The sequence below is a fragment of the Rhinichthys klamathensis genome, unplaced genomic scaffold (genome assembly GCF_029890125.1).
Source record: "Rhinichthys klamathensis goyatoka isolate OS25496 unplaced genomic scaffold, OSU_Roscu_1.1 h1tg000939l_1, whole genome shotgun sequence".
Classification (NCBI taxonomy): domain Eukaryota; kingdom Metazoa; phylum Chordata; class Actinopteri; order Cypriniformes; family Leuciscidae; genus Rhinichthys; species Rhinichthys klamathensis.
The window spans coordinates 27,501-47,500 of record NW_026607266.1 but is presented as its reverse complement, the minus strand read 5'-3'; the positions used below and the strand labels follow the sequence as shown (position 1 = coordinate 47,500).

At 42.9% G+C, this 20,000-nt stretch overlaps 1 protein-coding gene across 1 annotated transcript in view; it reads left to right on the top strand.

The window, feature by feature from the left end:
- The first annotated feature begins 6,698 nt into the window (after positions 1–6,698).
- Positions 6,699–20,000, top strand: part of ephb4b (eph receptor B4b) — a 31,389-nt gene continuing 18,087 nt past the window's right edge. Inside the window, exons 1-4 of the mRNA XM_056244208.1 lie at positions 6,699–6,844; positions 14,058–14,128; positions 15,444–15,725; positions 18,236–18,617. Of these exons, the coding sequence (XP_056100183.1) occupies positions 6,769–6,844; positions 14,058–14,128; positions 15,444–15,725; positions 18,236–18,617 (811 nt within the window). The 5' untranslated portion in view covers positions 6,699–6,768. The remainder of the gene's footprint in view (positions 6,845–14,057; positions 14,129–15,443; positions 15,726–18,235; positions 18,618–20,000) is intronic.

Sequence of the window (20,000 nt, the reverse complement as noted above, 5' to 3'; positions counted from 1 at the left end):
TCATCATCATCCTCTTCATCATCATCATCATCATCCTCTTCATCATCATCCTCATCCTCATCATTTTCATCTTCATCATCATCATCATCCTCTTCATCATCATCATCCTCTTCATCATCATCATCCTCATCATCATCCTCATCCTCTTCGTCATCATCCTCATCATTTTCATCTTCATCATCATCATTATCCTCCTCTTCATCATCATCATCATCATCCTCTTCATCATCCTCCTCATCATCATCCTTATCCTCTTCATCATCCTCAAGTCAAGTTACCTTTATTTATATAGCGCTTTTTACACTGCAGATTGTATCAAAGCAGCTTCACAGTGATAACATGGAAATAATACAACAAAGTTTGTTTCTAGAAGAAAATTGCGTCATCGTCCACCTGAAGTAAGGCAGATCAATAATATAGTTGAATATTAAATGTCCCCAACTAAGCAGCCAAAAGCCAAGGCAACAGTGGAGGAACCCAAACTCCATCAGGGACAGAATGGAGAATAAACCCTTGGGAGAACCCAGACTCAGTCTCAGTTCTCCTCTGGCCAACGAGAGAACAGTGTATGATTAAGAATTAGGCAGCATTACAGGTCAGAGGTCAGATTGGATCAGAATATTATCCAGTTCATCTGGTTGGAGGTCGGAGTCACGCCGGGATGGAGACGAGTTTGTTGAGGTGTCCATGAGCCTTCACAGCGCTGATGAGGCTGGCACTGCAGGGATGCGTTGTGGACGTGTCCAGGCACAGGTCCACCGGCTGATCTGGATACGGCCCGGATCCGGCTGACTACAGTTAACCTCGGAATAAATGGAAAGACTAACATTAGCGTAGATGCCATTCTTCTTAGGATGTAGCGAGTACATCAGGTGTTATAGGAAGTGTTCCCGGTTCCGGCTGACCTGATCTATGCAGCCTAATAATCATTTAACTGATTTGAATAATAGGAATGAATAGTGTGTTATGTGTATGCCAGGTCAAAGAGATGTGTTTTTAGTTTAGCTTTGAACTGACAGAGTGTGTCTGCTTCCCGGACAATGGTGGGAAGACTGTTCCAGAGTTTTGGTGCTAAATAGGAAAAGGATCTCCCGCCAGCAGTCGATTTAGATATTCTAGGTATTATCAACTGGCCGGAGTTTTGAGATCGCAATAGACGTGAAGGACTATAATGCGTTAAGAGCTCGCTCAAGTACTAGGAGCTAAACCATTTAGTGCTTTGTAAGTAATCAGCAATATTTAAAAATGTATACGATGTTTAATAGGGAGCCAATGCAGTGTTGACAGAACCGGGCTAATATGGTCATATTTCCTGGTTCTGGTAAGAACTCGAGCGGCTGCGTTTTGGACCAGCTGGAGTTTGTTTATTAAGCGTGCAGGGCAACCACCCAGTAGAGCATTACAGTAATCTAGCCTTGAGCTCATGAACGCATGAACTAATTGTTCTGCATTTGTCAGTGAGAGCATATGGCGTAATTTAGATTTGTTTTTAAGATGGAAAAATGCAGTTTTACAGATACTAGACACGTGACTTTCAAATGAAAGATTGCTATCAAAGAGCACACACACACACACACACACACACCCAGGTTCCTAACCGACGACGAAGACTTGACAGAGCCATCAAGTGTTAGACAGTATTTCTAGGTTATTCCGTGAGGACGTTTTTTGTCCAGTAATTAGAATCTCTGTTTTTTTTCAGAATTTAGTAGTAGGAAATTACTAGTCATCCAGTTTTTTATATCGGCTATGCATTCCGTTAATTTAGTGAATTGGTAAGTTTCGTCGGGGCGTGAAGAAATATAGAGCTGAGTATCATCAGCATAACAGTGAAAACTAATGCCATGCTTCCTAATGATATCTCCTAATGGTAGCATGTACAGAGTGTGTGTGTGTGTGTGTGTGTGTTGCATGTACAGAGTGTGTGTGTGTGTAGCATGTACAGTGTGTGTCTGTGTGTAGCATGTACAGTGTGTGTGTGTGTGTGTTTGTGTGTGTGTGTGTGTGTGTAGCATGTTCAGAGTGTGTGTGAGTGAGTGTGTGTGTGTGTGTGTGTGTGTGTATGTGTGTGTATGTGTGGGGGGGGGGGCATGTACAGAGTGAACAGCAGCGGTCCTAGTACTGAGCCTTGTGGTACGCCATACTGAACTTGTGATCGATAAGACATCTCTTCATTTACTGCTACAAACTGATAACGGTCAGTTAAGTATGATTTAATCCATGCTAAAGCAATTCCACTAATGCCAACATAATTTTTGAGTCTATTTAAAGAATGTTGTGGTCAATTGTGTCAAATGCAGCACTAAGATCGAGTAACACTAATAGAGAAGCTAGACTAAAAACACATCTCTTTGACCTAGCATACACATAATACATTATAGACTTCTATAAATTCAATGTTAGGCTGCATAGATTAGGTCAGCCGGAACTGGGAACACTTCCCTTAAATCCTGATGTACTCGTTACATCATAAGAAGAATGGCATCTACGCTAACTTTAGTGTCTTTGTTTATCCCGAGGTTTTCCCACAGCCTGCCGGATCCAGGCCGTGTCCAGATCTGACGAAGGAGATTCGCCTAGACCCGATGACAATGCAGTGCTGAAGTATCCACTATCCTCTCCCTATGGAGGATCCCTTTCCCACTCTACAGATAAAGCGCTGTGAATTCCGGCTCGCGTACCCCGAAGTGATAAAATAAAATTCTGTATCAAATTTATAGGCAAGACAAGTAGTTTGTTTAGGCATGGTTGGTAGGGAAATTACAAACCTGCGCACACATATTCAAACGAATATAACTATAGAATCAATGTTTAATGCGCATGTGAACGCCATCAGGTCACAGGTTCGCGTTTAAAGTCTGTTTAGAGAGAACGCCGTCGTCTTAGTGGCCCCTAATGTAATAACAAATGATAATTTTGCTGGAAGTGAATCAATCAAAACCAACTTTAGCTGGAAATAACATTATTCAAAAATCGCTATAAAGCCAAAACAATCTCTGTTACCGTAAATTGTATGTTTATCTCTGTAAAGCTGCTTTGAAACAATCTCCATTGTTAAAAGGCGCTATATAAATGAAGATGACTTGAGAGATACAACCACGATCGGATGATAAGAGCAGATCATGTGTGACTCTGATGAGAGCGGTCTCAGTGCTATGGTACGGTCTAAATCCGGACTGGAAATCCTCTCAGATATCATTTCTTTCTAGAAAGGAACACAGTTGTGAGGATACTGCCTTTTTCCAGTATCTTTGACAGAAAAGGCAGATTCGAGATCGGCCTGTAATTGACTAATTCTGTAGGATCAAGTTGTGGTTTTTTAATAAGCGGTTTAATCATAGCCAGCTTAAAAGTTTTTGGTACGTATCCTAATAACAAAGACGAATTAATGATATTAATGATATTAAGAGGATCTATGACCTCTGGAAACATCTCTTTCAGTAGCTTAGTCGGTATAGGGTCTAACATACATGTTGTCGATTTAGATGATTTAACGAGTTTAGAAAATACGTCCTCTCCTATGGCAACAAATGAATCAAATTTTTCCTCAGGGAGACTAATGCACTCCCTGATGCGATACTGTAGTGGACGGTTGCATAGTTATCAGTTTCTCCCTGATATTATTAATCTTATAAGTAAAGAAGTTCATAAAGTCATCACTGCTGTGCTGCTTGGAAACTTTAGTTTAGCAACTGTTTCAAATAAATACCTAGGATTATATTTATTTTCTTCTAATAGGGATGAAAAATAAGCAGATCTAGCAGCTTTTAAAGCCTCTCTGTAAGCAATCGAGCTCTCCTTCCATGAAATGCGAAATACCTCTAGTTAAGTTTCTTCCAGTTGCGCTCCAGAAGGCTGTTCTCTTAAGGGCCCGTGTGTGTGTGTGTGTGTGTGTGTGTGTGTGTGTGTGTGTGTGTGTGTGTGCTCGCTGTACCACGGCATTGGACTATTTTCTTTAATCTTCTTTAAGCGCAACGGAGCAACTGTGTCTAAAGTGCTGGAAAAGAGAGAGTTAAAAGTTTCTGTTGCAATATCGAGTTCTTCTAAGCTATCCGGGATGCTGAGATGATGAAACTGATTAGGAAGATTATTGATAAAGCAATCTTTAGTGGCAGAAGTGATAGGTCTAACATGTTTATAACACGGAGTCGGCTTTGCAGCCTTGGCTAAATGTAATTTACACGAGACTAGATAATGATCTGAGATGTCATCGCTCTGCTGCAGAATTTCAACAGCATCAACATCTATTCCATGTGATAATATTAGATCTAGAGTATGATTATGACAATGAGTGGATCCTGACACGTGTTGTCTAACTCCAATTGAGTTAAGAATGTCTTTAAATGCCAATCCCAATGCATCTTTTTCATTATCTACATGTATATTAAAATCACCAACAATTAGTACTTTATCTGCAGCCAATACTAAATCTGATAGAAAGTCAGCAGATTCTTTGATAAAGTCTGTCTGGTGCCCTGGTGGCCGGTATACAGTAGCCAGCACAAATCTCAGACGGGATTCCTCATTTACACTATATATTGTTACATTAAGCACCAACACTTCAAAATAATTATAGCCTATTTGAAACTAGATTTCTGAGTATTACTGAAGATATTGTTATAAATTACAGCAACACCTCCCCCTTTGCCTTTCAGATGAGGTTCATGTTTATAACAGTAGTCTTGTGGGGTTGACTCATTTAAATTAATGTAATCGTTTGGTTTTAGCCAGGTTTCTGTCAAACACAGCACATCTAGATTATAATCTGAAATCATATCATTAACAATAAGTACCTCATCATCATCATCACCATCATCACCATCATCATCGTCATCATCATCCTCTTTGTTATCCTCATCATCATCATCAGCAGTGTGTGGACAGCAGATCACACACATCCAGGTTAGATTGTTTCGTCACACATATAAAAGAGAACATGTGACATTCAGGCTGTCCATAAGGTTAAAATAATTTTAATAATGAATCACAATTAATTGTTGCACTTTTAAACGTGTCTGTGTTCATGTGTCTGATCTGAGATCAGCTGAGAGCTCACAGTAACACAATCTCTGATGGTCAAATCAAGTCATACACACACACACACACACACACACAGAGAGAGAGAGACTCATAGGCTACTGTGTGTGTGTGAAACAGGGAGTGACTGCAGTAACACTTCACACAATACAACATTACACACTAGTGAAACTCACTTTACACACAGCGACTCTCTCTCTCTCTCTCTCTCTCTCTCTCTCTCTCTCTCTCTCTCTCTCTCTCTCTCTCTCTCTCTCTCTCTCTCTCTCTCTGTCTGTGTCTCTCCCTCTCTCTCTCTTTGATGAGTTTCTGTGTGTGTGTGTGTGTGTGTGTGTGTGTGTGTGTGTGTGTGTGTGTGTGTGTGTGTGTGTGTGTGGTTCTCGTGTTACCGTCAGCTCCGCTACTGTCTCTCATCTCACCTGAGAGCGCGAGCTAATGGAGCTTTAACGCGCGTGAACAATAGCGCGCGGAGGGTGTAAAAGCTCGCGGGAGCGCGTGAGGAGATTCACACCCCGATCACAGCGTGAGAAACACAGTCATAAACACAGAGACTCTTTATAGTCAAACAACCTTATAACCTTTCATATGGAGGCCCATATACGCCACACGAAAAAGGATTTTGTAAATCAATATCAAAATATGATATGAAAGACGTAATTATAACATAAAAGTCGAAATTATGACATAACAAGTCTAGTTTATGTCATAAAAGTCGACATTATGACAGTGAGTAAGAAATATACACAGTAAATTGCGTATTTTTAACTAATTATTTCAATTTCATGTAATAATTTCGAATTTTATGTCATTCATCAGTTTCAGACGTATGTGGCCGGAACCCGCAAAATGAATGAATAAAGAAATGAAAAGATAAATAAATAAATACACGTTAAAGGGGACATAAATTCATTTTAAAATAAATAAATAAAATAATAAATAAAGGGAAAAACGTATACAACAATAAATTCAGGATTAAATTTAATTCCTATGACAATTTTGCTATTATTACGTTTATTTATTTATTAAAACTTAAGCCGGTTTGAGCCTTCATCTATACGAACAAAAATGTGATGAGATCAGTTTAATAAAATAAAATACTGGCCAGATATTATTGCCAATCCACATAAAAGCGCGCTCATGTTTCGTCTGGACAGACTGGCCGATGGACCAATGAGCGCCGGTCCTGCCCTGCGGTGGGCGGGGCTTGCTGCAGTCCAGGCTCGGGTTCGCGCGCCTCGCGTTCAGTCCTGAGAGAAAGTTCGCGTCGGCCGAAACTCCGAGTTTCGTGGAATAGTTCTTTAATTGTTGATGTCGATGGGACTTTTCGGTTCAAACGCAGCGAGGAGTGGATTATAAACGACTTTAAACGGACGCACTGCTGGGATTAGAGTTTTTCCATGGCAGGATAGTGGACGCGCACTCACACGGACGCGCATATCGCAGGATTGTGTTTCAGCCGATTTGAGCAGAATCTCAATTTCTGATCTGGATCTGATCCCGTTTGGGTTTAAGATACCGATGACGTTTTATCCTAATATGTGCCTAATATATCCCAACTCTGAAGTGGACAGAGATTAGTTCTGGATAAGTTTATTGCCGAAAGTTTTTCATGAGCTGCATAACTTTTAAAGAAATATTTATATTTAACGTTAACGTTAGCTGAAGTGTTGGTCATATTCGATAAACTGAAGAGATTTATGATTGAGTCTAATGAGCTGACTGGAGTTTGAGATGGATCATGTTTTCTGGATCGGTTCTCTCTCCTGGTTCTGGTTCGTGTTGACTGGACTCATCACAGCAGAGGAAGGTAATGAGCATTATTATAATTGTCTATATTGTGTTATTATTGTAATGTGGAGCGGTTTCATGAAAACAAATACAATTCTGTCTAACTAACGTTACATCATCAGTGACCAGTTGCTCAAACTAGTGTTAAAGTTATACCTATAGGCTACTCATAATAATAATAATAATAATAATACTCGTCATAACGTTCTGAAGTCAGTTAAAGTATATCTAAGTCTTATTATAATTGTGAAGATTACAGCTGCTAGTTCTGAAGACACGATATTAACATATTGACTAACATCACTTTATATTCTGGTAAATTAATCGCATGTGGAATTATACATTAAAGTTGTATCTGTCAACATTAGTTTCTGCACTGTGAAGTAACATGACCATTTTATAATAGTTTGTTCATTGAATGTTCGTTTTTTGAACCAACAAATGAGATCTAAAGGTTTAACGAATTATAATAATCTGTCATTATTAATAATTATAATAATCTGTCTGGTAAAACATGTAAAGATTCAGTTCACAGCAACTGGCGAATGTTCTTTCTAATTATATAGTGAATGAAGTTTGTGAATAAACGAACACGTTATTAAAGATCAACATTTCTGAGCTTCTGAAAAGTGAAGCTTCTTTATTGTCATCGATGTCTTAACATCTTTACATTCCATCAAACAGCGGAGAATAGAGAATAGTGGGGAAAAGTCCTAGATTATTAAACTGTTCCTCACACAAAGAAAAACAGAAGTTAGTTTACCCCTCTGCTGGGCGGTGTGACGAAACACGGGGGGAAGATTATTATTATTATTTTAAATAATTTTTCACTTCATCGGATTGGTACGAAATTTGGTAAAGGTTTTGGCACTTGCTGTGTGAACACACACACACACACACTCACACGTTCGGTACTGGAACACACTCTCACTGAAAACTCATTTTTTGAGATATCAAATTTGGAACACAATTTTTTTTTTAGATTTATTAGCTTTTATTTTCTCTCAGTTTTAGAGTAAAACGTGTTTTGGAAAATAATATTTCATATACAAATAGAAATTTTGTGCGTTTTAAAAAAATAACTTTTAAGATTAAGATTTTTTAAAACTTTTTTAAGTCAATAATCTGCCAGGTGTCGTGTTTAAGAGAGACTTCAGGCTAAAGCATTGGAGATGTATGACCGTTAGAGTTGTGTATTTGCTCAAACATAACAATATTAATAATGTTTACGCTTCTGGGAACTCAGAGCTTTCCTGGGGGATCTGGAGGAACATCAGACGGGAGAAAGGGAATAAATGGATTAACAACTGATGATTCGGGACCATAAAATCCCCTAAAATAAATAATGTTAAATTATAAAACATTATCGAATTAAAATATAGCACAATCATTTCATTGACATTAGCAGATGTGGGAATAGTTGCCCAGCGCCAGCGGTCTAGGGGACGACCCCGAGAGGCTGTGTGTGTGTGTGTGTGTGTGTGTGGACCCACATCAGGACCGTCAGCTACGAGTGTGTGTGTGTGTGTGTGTGTGTGTGTGTGTGTGTGTGTGTGTGAGAGAGAGTGAGTGTGTGTGTGAGCCGGAGACACGCCGCTGAGAACACACACATCAGGACCGTCAGCTACGAGTGTGTGTGTGTGTGTGAGTGTGTGTGATTGATTGAGTGTGTATAAGAGAGTGTGTGTGTGTGTGTGTGAGAGAGAGTGTGTCAGGGATTCGTTCCACGTTTCATGGCGCTCCAGGATTCCGGCAAGAACACCATCAGTGTCCGATCCAATCACTCACACACACACACACACACACACACACACACACACACACACACACACACACACACACACACACACACACACACACACACACACACACACTCTCTCTTACACACACTCAATCAATCACACACACTCAATCACACACACACACACACACACTCAATCAATCACACACACTCAATCACACACACACACACACACACACACACACACGCACACACACACACACACACACACACGCACACACACACACACACTCAATCACACTCACACACACACACACTCAATCACACTCACACACACACACACTCAATCACACACACTCAATCACACACACACTCAATCACACTCACACACACACTCAATCACACACACACACACACACACACACACTCGTTCACATGTGTGCACTCCATCACAGGCGTCTACTGTTTCTGGATTATACGTTATAATGACGCTTTAAAACAGATCCAGGAACTGCACAAACAGTGTTTACTGTACTTCTTCTGCTGAAGTTTCTCACACTGTCCAGCAGAGAGAGAGTCTAGATCAGGGCGAGCGACGTCCCTCTCAGCTCACACACCCACACACACACACACCAGTCTTTGAGGATCTTACACGTGTGTGTGACAGGAAGAGGCCATAAACCAGCCGAACGTCAGGAGGAGTGTGTGTGTGTGTGTGTGTGTGTGGAAAACTCATCTGATGAGCTCATGCTCCTCGATCAGGAGTGTGTTCCTGAAGTTAACCAGCTGTGTGTGTGTGTGTGTGTGTGTGTTAATCTCAGTATTGTTGGAGAACAATAGAAGCTTACGGCTCAGCTCTGCTCCTCTAAGGCCTGAGGAGATCCAGTATGGGGAACTCTAGAGACGGGGTAAAACACGGTGTGTGTGTGTGTGTGAGTGAGTGTGTGTGTGAGAGAGAGAGTGTGTGAGAGAGAGAGTGTGTGAGAGAGTGTGTGTGTGTGTGTGTGTGTGAGGGGATCTCGGTGTCCATAAATCCCATTAAACTGAGTGTTGTGCTCAGTGAGAGCTAAAGGAGATTAGCATCGGCGGTGACCTCTGACCCCTCAATCTTTCTCTCTTTAAGGGCTTTTCTCCACTCTTCTCGACTCGGTGTAAGTGGATTAACACTTAAAGAACCCTTTTCTGTTCACACACACACACACTCACACACACACACACACATACACACACACACACACACACACACACACACACAGTCGGCTTCAGATCCACTTCACACTGTTCACTGGAATATTGAGTTATTGATTATTAACTCTTTCCCTGCCAGCGTTTTTGATCATTTCCACAAACGAGTGTTCAAACGAGCCGTTTTATTGGTTGGCGCCTAGCCAATGAACTGGGACGTGATGATGTCACGAAACCCTCGTCCTCGTGGACGCTCTGAAACGCTAGCATGGCTTAATGCATTAGACCGATATTAAAATAAATAAATTATATTGATATTAATTTATACTAAATTGGTCCCTATGCAAACTCACTTTATGTGTGTGTGTGTGTGTAAGTGAGTGAGTGTGTGTGTAAGTGAGTGTGTGTGTGAATGGATGCTTGTAGCTGCGCGAGTGTTAGTTTTGGAGAGCTTGTCAAGCTCGTTAGTGTAATTAAACTGAGAACCTCTAGAATTAATTAACCCGGCCTCAGCCAATCACATGCTCCATTACCTCTCGTCCAATCAGCTGCCAGATGGGAGGAGCTCTAGAGCAATTATATTTGCTAGCATATAGCTTTAGCTGGCACAGATCAATAACTGTCCTAACAGACTTCATGTCCTCGTAAACCGGCCTAGAACACGAACTAAGCTTGTTTCTTAATGTTGAAATGCAGAGAGTTTCCTGTGGAGTCAGTCAGCTTTATTTACCCAGCGCTGTACAGCACAGAGTGTGTGTGTCCGCAGCACAGAGTGTGTGTGTCCGCAGCACAGAGTGTGTGTGTCCGCAGCACAGAGATAACAGGAGAATACTGTGTGTGTGTGTCCAGGAGAGAAGAGTCACAGTCCAGCTTAAGTCAGATCAGTGACGTCTCATTTCTGGTGTAAAAAAGTTATCAGTTTAGTTCATTTATATATGCACTGAACAAAATTATAAACGCAACAGTTTTGTTTTTGCCCCCATTTTTCATGAGCTGAACTCAACGATCTAAGGCTTCTTCTATGTACACAAAAGGCCCATTTCTCTCAAATATTGTCCTCAGATCTGTCCAAATCTGTGTTAGTGAGCACTTCTCCTGTGCCGAGATCATCCGTCCCCCTCACAGGTGTGCGTATCAAGATGCTGATACACAGCAGGATTACTGCACAGGTGTGCCTTAGGCTGCCACAGTAAAAGGCCTCTCTAAACTGTGCCGTTTCACAGTCGATGGCGTCTGGCGCTCTGGAGAGCTGTCCACATCCAGTCGTAGCGGTGAGCGGCTCTTCTGCCTCCGCTATATCTGCTATAACTGTGCAGTTTCACAGTCGATGGCGTCTGGCGCTCTGGAGAGCTGTCCACATCCAGTCGTAGCGGTGAGCGGCTCTTCTGCCTCCGCTATATCTGCTATAACTGTGCAGTTTCACAGTCGATGGCGTCTGGCGCTCTGGAGAGCTGTCCACATCCAGTCGTAGCGGTGAGCGGCTCTTCTGCCTCCGCTATATCTGCTATAACTGTGCAGTTTCACAGTCGATGGTGTCTGGCGCTCTGGAGAGCTGTCCACATCCAGTCGTAGCGGTGAGCGGCTCTTCTGCCTCCGCTATATCTGCTATAACTGTGCAGGTTCACAGTCGATGGCGTCTGGCGCTCTGGAGAGCTGTCCACATCCAGTCGTAGCGGTGAGCGGCTCTTCTGCCTCCGCTATATCTGCTATAACTGTGCAGTTTCACAGTCGATGGCGTCTGGCGCTCTGGAGAGCTGTCCACATCCAGTCGTAGCGGTGAGCGGCTCTTCTGCCTCCGCTATATCTGCTATAACTGTGCGGTTTCACAGTCGATGGCGTCTGGCGCTCTGGAGAGCTGTCCACATCCAGTCGTAGCGGTGAGCGGCTCTTCTGCCTCCGCTATATCTGCTATAACTGTGCAGTTTCACAGTCGATGGCGTCTGGCGCTCTGGAGAGCTGTCCACATCCAGTCGTAGCGGTGAGCGGCTCTTCTGCCTCCGCTATATCTGCTATAACTGTGCAGTTTCACAGTCGATGGCGTCTGGCGCTCTGGAGAGCTGTCCACATCCAGTCGTAGCGGTGAGCGGCTCTTCTGCCTCCGCTATATCTGCTATAACTGTGCAGTTTCACAGTCGATGGTGTCTGGCGCTCTGGAGAGCTGTCCACATCCAGTCGTAGCGGTGAGCGGCTCTTCTGCCTCCGCTATATCTGCTATAACTGTGCAGTTTCACAGTCGATGGCGTCTGGCGCTCTGGAGAGCTGTCCACATCCAGTCGTAGCGGTGAGCGGCTCTTCTGCCTCCGCTATATCTGCTATAACTGTGCAGTTTCACAGTCGATGGCGTCTGGCGCTCTGGAGAGCTGTCCACATCCAGTCGTAGCGGTGAGCGGCTCTTCTGCCTCCGCTATATCTGCTATAACTGCAGTTTCACAGTCGATGGCGTCTGGCGCTCTGGAGAGCTGTCCACATCCAGTCGTAGCGGTGAGCGGCTCTTCTGCCTCCGCTATATCTGCTATAACTGTGCAGTTTCACAGTCGATGGCGTCTGGCGCTCTGGAGAGCTGTCCACATCCAGTCGTAGCGGTGAGCGGCTCTTCTGCCTCCGCTATATCTGCTATAACTGTGCAGGTTCGCCAGGCCGGGGCGCGTCACTGTAGTTCGAGTGAGACACGAGAAAACTACACATTTGACTGGATGGCTGGATGGACAGCGAGTGTGTGTAGGAAGACTGTTCCCGAGTTCAGGAGTAGAAGAGGATCCACGGCAGTCGAGTGTGATATTCTGTTCTATTCTATTATCCACTGGCCGGACTTTGAGATCGCAATAGACGTGACGGACTACAATGAGTTAAGAGCTCGCTCGAGTACTGGGGTATATGTGTGTATATATTAGGGATGCACCGAATCCAGGATTCAAATTCGGATTCGGACGAATATTGGGCTTTTTAACGGGGTTCGGTTTCTGCCGAACCTCAGAATTTTTTTCCACCGAACCGAACCCTAGGCTTGCACTACGCGCGCTACGTCGATTAAGTCACCGATCAGTGAATGACATCAAAGTACCGCGTGAACGAATAGAGAGCAGACGGCTCCTTATGCTTTTGAATTGCCCTCGCGGTACTTTGATGTCATAAACTCATCTGTCTGTGCAGCGCCGGTTCAAGTCGAACAAGCCTGTAGTGTAACGCGTTGTGTCAGGAAGAAAAATAGGGATAGCTCACAGCTAAAGTTATTGCAGAGGCCAGACAGACTCACGGAGGCGATTGGCATCTCACAACTCGCACTTTATTCCACAATCGAACTTGTGTAACTGTCTGTCACACGTTCTACCGTCCACAGCGTTACTTAACAAAATAAGATAAAAATGAGCATCAAACGTTCAAACAAAGATTCGGTGCATCCCTAGTATATATATATATATATGTGTGTGTGTGTGTGTGTGAGAGAGACAGAGATCTGCTGGATCTTCCTCAAGTTCTCTCTCATTCTGTCAGTCTCACTCTGTAATTATCGATTCGAGTTGATTAGAGGTGTGTGTGTGTGTGTCCAGTATGAGCTGTAATTTTGCTGTTCCGCTCCACGGATACTCAGGAATGAGCAGGAATACTGCCAGCCCTTCTATAGTGTGTGTGTGTGTGTGTGTGTGTGTGTGTGTGTGTGTGTGTGTGTGTGTGTGTGTGTGTGTGTGTAATAAATGAAAATGTCACTCGATCACTTGTTTGGCTCTGAACTGCCTCCTGGGTATCGTTGTGTTTTCACTGAAACAATAGCAGAGACAGACAGAGGGAATGCTGGGACATTTCCCGCTCCTCCCGCGCTCTTCCTCTCCTGCGCCGCCGCTGGACTCGCGCTCGTTAAACTCGCGGCGGTTTGACGTGTCGTTTTTAATCATGACAGATGAAATGGAAAGAGGTTCAGATGTTGAACTGGGCGTTGATTGCTAGCGCTGTGTGTGTGCGCAGCATTAGCCAGAGCTCATCAGACACACACACACACACACACACACACAGATGCAGTAATGCTGCGTTCACACTCACTGTAATCATCAGTTTCCGGCTTGTAAAAATATGTCCTGTAACTACAAGTTTTCTGTAGTGATGTGATGAGAGATCAGAGCTAGAGCTCCAGTGGTCGCTGTCGATCCTCTGCTCAGGGTTATGATGTTGGTTAATGTGTGTTTATGAGGATTTTACTGTCATTAGCAGCAAAACAGCACACAACTCTCCTCATAGAAATGAATAACTTAATAACTAAAGTTCTAGAGCTACTGTTTAACCCCCTCTCTCTCTCTCTCTCTCTCTCTCTCAGAGGTGCTGATGAACACAAAACTAGAAACATCTGATCTGAGATGGACCATCTACCCCAACACTGACCCTGAGGTGACACTCACTCACTCTCTCACTCACTCACTCACACACACACACACACACACACACACACACACACACACACACACACACACTCCTGGAATCTGAGTTTTAATGAGAAACGAGTTCCTCTTCAGTAAATCCCTGCATTTCTGGAGCAAAACATGATTATTTTATAGAGTGTTCTAGTGTTTAAGCCCTAATTAAATAACTGTGTAAAGTAGTAATTTAAAGTTTCCCTGTGGTGATTAATGTTGTTTATGTGTCTGTGGTGTTTTTAATATGCGTTAAGACAATCCATGTGTAAATTCATAAGTCGACAGCAATTTAATTACTTTTCCTTAGAAAAAGTAATGCAAGGAGTTTCTGCAATTTAATTAGTTTCTGTACAGTTACAGTAATTGAGCTAAATACTGTGTATAGACCAATCTCACGGCGACTCGTGTGCGTTTATGAGCTGGATAAACGTCACTGAACTCGAATTAGCCATCTTTGAAATGCGTATGAAATGCCATGAAATCGGACTGCTATAAACCAGTGTCAGGACTATCCTTGTGTTATTCAGCTGGTTAAGGTTGGTATGGGATTTAGAAAGTAATAAGTAATTAAATACTTTCTAGAGAGAGTAATTTGTACTGTAATCTACTTTAGTTACTAGTAATCAACAGTGTAGAGTAACTTACCCAACACTGCTTGTAGCCAATCAGATCAGCGTGTGATCGTCAACCAGTGGATCTCTGAGTGAGTGAGTGAGTGGAGGCGGGGCTCATCTGCATATTCATAGAACCGCGCATACTAAATCAGGCAAGGGTGTCGAGTCACATTCAAGATATTTTAAGGCATGAAAAAGGAAAAAACTTTTAATTTTGTCATTTTTGTGATCAAAGATGAGTTTTAAGAGAGTTAAAGGGATAGTTCACCCAAAACTGAGAATTAGCCCATGATTTACTCCCCCTGAAGCCGTCCTGGTGTGTATGACACTCTCCTCTCAGACGTTTCCTGGCTCTTCCAAGCTTTAAAATGGCAGTGAATGGGGATATTTTTCCATTAAGTGCATCTATCCATGATAAAGTGCTCCACACGGGGTTAATAAAGGCCTTCTGAAGTGAAGCGATGCGCTTGTCTAAAGTAACGAGCTTCCGGCAGACGGCGTGCGCATCGAAGAGTAACGCTGACGATGTGTGGCGTAGATGTGGGAGTAGCGGAAGCTTTGAGCCTCTCGCGGTCGTTTGCCGGAAGCTAGTTATTTTAGTTGATAAAGTTTTAAATATGGATATTTTTCTTAATATAAGGAGATTTTAATGGTGTGTGTGTTTGTGTGTGTCAGTGGGACGAGGTGACGGGGCTGGATGACGAGGGCAACAGCGTGCGCACGTTCCAGATCTGCCCGCTGGAGAGTGTGTCGAGCCACTGGCTGCGCACGAGCTTCATCCCGCGGCGCGGCGCGTCTCAGGTGTACGTGGAGCTGCGCTTCACCATGATGGAGTGCTCCTCCCTGCCCAACGCCTACAGGACCTGCAAGGAGACCTTCAACCTGTACCTGTACCAGAGCGACGAGGACACCGCCACACACACACACCCCGCCTGGATGGAGAACCCCTACAGCAAGGTACACACACACACACTCACTCACTCACTCACTCACTCACTCACTCACTCTCACACACACACACACACACACACACCCCGCTGGATGGAGAACCCCTACAGCAAGGTACACACACACACACACACACACACACCCACTCACTCACTCACTCACTCTCTCACACACACACACACACACACCCACTCACTCACTCACTCACTCTCTCACACACACACTCACACTCACTCACACACACACAGACACACACACTCACAGACACTCACACACTATACACTGATAGTCTCTCAGTTTCACCGAGATGAATGGGGAAGGTTAGGAATAGTTTTGATGCGTTCCCAGTAAGAGCATGATAGCTTGTATATATTTTATATATATTTATATATATATTTATATATATATACACTCACCGGCCACTTTATTAGGTACCCCATGCTAGTAACGGGTTGGACCCCCTTTTGCCTTCAGAACTGCCTCAATTCTTCGTGGCATAGATTCAACAAGGTGCTGGAAGCATTCCTCAGGGAGTTTGGTCCATATTGACATGATGGCATCACACAGTTGCCGCAGATTTGTCGGCTGCACATCCATGATGCGAATCTCCCGTTCCACCACATCCCAAAGATGCTCTATTGGGTTGAGATCTGGTGACTGTGGAGGCCATTTTAGTACAGTGAACTCATTGTCATGTTCAAGAAACCAATTTGAAATGATTAGAGCTTTGTGACATGGTGGAAGTAGCCATCAGAGGATGGGTACATGGTGGCCATAAAGGGATGGACATGGTCAGAAACAATGCTCAGGTAGGCCGTGGCATTTAAACGATGCCCAATTGGCACTAAGGGGCCTAAAGTGTGCCAGGAAAACATCCCCCACACCATTACACCACCACCACCAGCCTGCACAGTGGTAACAAGGCATGATGGTTCCATGTTCTCATTCTGTTTACGCCAAATTCTGACTCTAACATCTGAATGTCTCAACAGAAATCGAGACTCATCAGACCAGGCAACATTTTTCCAGTCTTCAACTGTTCAATTTTGGTGAGCTCTTGCAAATTGTAGCCTCTTTTTCCTATTTGTAGTGGAGATGAGTGGTACCCGGTGGAGTCTTCTGCTGTTGTAGCCCATCCGCCTCAAGGTTGTGCGTGTTGTGGCTTCACAAATGCTTTGCTGCATACCTCGGTTGTAACGAGTGGTTATTTCAGTCACTGTTGCCCTTCTATCAGCTCGAACCAGTCTGGCCATTCTCCTCTGACCTCTGGCATCAACAAGGCATTTCCGCCCACAGAACTGCCGCTCACTGGATGTTTTTTCTTTTTCGGATCATTCTCTGTAAACCCTAGAGATGGTTGTGCGTGAAAATCCCAGTAGATTAGCAGTTTCTGAAATACTCAGACCAGCCCTTCTGGCACCAACAATCATGCCACGTTCAAAGTCACTCAAATCACCTTTCTTCCCCATACTGATGCTCGGTTTGAACTGCAGGAGATTGTCTTGACCATGTCTACATGCCTAAATGCACTGAGTTGCCGCCATGTGATTGGCTGCTTAGAAATTAAGTGTTAACGAGCAGTTGGACAGGTGTACCTAATAAAGTGGCCGGTGAGTGTATATATATATTGCGTTGTTTACGTGGATACGGTGGCGGCTTTGGGGTGTTATAGTTACTGTTATAGTTATTATAGTTAACAATATCGTATTAGTTATTATAGTTAACATCGTTATAGTTATTATAGTTAACATTATCGTATTAGTTATTATAGTTAACATCGTTATAGTTATTATAGTTAACATTATCGTATTAGTTATTATAGTTAACATCGTTATAGTTATTATAGTTAACATTATGGTTATAGTTATGGTTATAGTTATTATAGTTAACATTATCGTTATAGTTACTGTTATAGTTATTATAGTTAACATTATCGTATTAGTTATTATAGTTAACATCGTTATAGTTATTATAGTTAACATTATCGTATTAGTTATTATAGTTAACATCGTTATAGTTATTATAGTTAACAATATCGTATTAGTTATTATAGTTAACATCGTTATAGTTATTATAGTTAACATTATCGTATTAGTTATTATAGTTAACATCGTTATAGTTATTATAGTTAACATTATCGTATTAGTTACGGTTATAGTTATTATAGTTAACATTATCATATTAGTTATTATAGTTAACATCGTTATAGTTATTATAGTTAACATTATCGTATTAGTTATTATAGTTAACATCGTTATAGTTATTATAGTTAACATTATGGTTATAGTTATGGTTATAGTTATTATCGTTAACATTATCGTTATAGTTACTGTTATAGTTATTATAGTTAACATTATCGTTATAGTTACTGTTATAGTTAACATTATCGTATTAGTTATTATAGTTAACATCGTTATAGTTATTATAGTTAACATTATGGTTATAGTTATGGTTATAGTTATTATATTATTATTATTCCCAGTAAGAGCTTGGTAACGTGTGTATGCTGTGTTGTGTAGGTGGACACGGTGGCGGCGGACTTCCTGTTGCGTCGGGGCGGCGAGAGGAAGTCGAACGTGAAGACGGTGCGCGTGGGTCCGCTGGCGAAGAGGGGCTTCTACCTGAGCTTCCAGACCCAGGGCGCGTGCATGGCCCTGCTGGCCGTCAGGGTGTTCCTCAAGAAGTGCCCCCCCGTCACACGGGCCTTCTCCTCCTTCCCAGAGACGCTCCCTCATTCGCTGGTGCAGCAGGCCGGGGGCGTGTGCGTGGAGAACTCCGCCCCCCTGAGTGAAGCTCCGCCCACCATGTTCTGCGGGGAGGATGGGCAGTGGGTGGGGCCTCCGTCATCATCCTGTGCCTGTAGACCTGGACACGAGCCCGTGGACTCCGATCGCTGCAGGGGTGAGTGACATACCTGTCTATCTGTCTGTCTATCTACCTGTCTACCTCTGTCTATCTGTCTGTCTACCTGTCTGTCTATCTACCTGTCTGTCTATCTGTCTATCTATCTACCTGTCTGTCTATCTACCTGTCTGTCTTCCTGTCTGTCTATCTGTCTGTCTTCCTGTCTATCTACCTGTCTATCTGTCTGTCTATCTACCTGTCTATCTGTCTGTCTATCTACCTGTCTACCTCTGTCTATCTGTCTGTCTACCTGTCTGTCTACCTGTCTGTCTATCTACCTGTCTGTCTTCCTGTCTGTCTATCTGTCTGTCTTCCTGTCTATCTACCTGTCTATCTGTCTGTCTGTCTTCCTGTCTATCTACCTGTCTACCTCTGTCTATCTGTCTGTCTACCTGTCTGTCTATCTACCTGTCTGTCTATCTGTCTATCTATCTACCTGTCTGTCTATCTACCTGTCTGTCTTCCTGTCTGTCTATCTGTCTGTCTTCCTGTCTATCTACCTGTCTATCTGTCTGTCTGTCTTCCTGTCTATCTACCTGTCTGTCTTCCTGTCTGTCTGTCTGTCTGTCTGTCTATCTATCTGTCTATCTACCTGTCTATCTGTCTGTCTATCTGTCTGTCTATCTGTCTGTCTATCTGTCTTTCTATCTACCTGTCTATCTACCTGTCTATATATCTGTATGTCTGTCTATCTACCTGTCTATCTACCTGTCTATCTATCTGTCTATCTATCTGTCTGTCTACCTGTCTATCTACCTGTCTATCTGTCTGTCTATCTGTCTGTCTATCTACCTGTCTATCTACCTGTCTGTCTTCCTGTCTGTCTGTCTGTCTGTCTGTTTATCTATCTGTCTATCTACCTGTCTATCTGTCTGTCTATCTGTCTGTCTATCTGTCTGTCTATCTACCTGTCTATCTACCTGTCTATCTACCTGTCTATCTATCTGTATGTCTGTCTGTCTATCTACCTGTCTATCTATCTGTCTATCTATCTGTCTGTCTACCTGTCTGTCTACCTGTCTATCTACCTGTCTATCTACCTGTCTATCTGTCTGTCTATCTACCTGTCTGTCTGTCTATCTACCTGTCTATCTACCTGTCTATCTGTCTGTCTGTCTATCTACCTGTCTATCTACCTGTCTATCTACCTGTCTATCTGTCTGTCTAACTGTGTGTCTGTCTGTCTGTCTGTCTGTCTGTCTATCTGTCTGTCTGTCTATCTACCTGTCTGTCTATCTGTCTATCTATCTGTCTGTCTACCTGTCTATCTACCTGTCTATCTGTCTGTCTATCTACCTGTCTGTCTGTCTGTCTATCTACCTGTCTATCTACCTGTCTATCTGTCTGTCTGTCTATCTACCTGTCTATATATCTGTATGT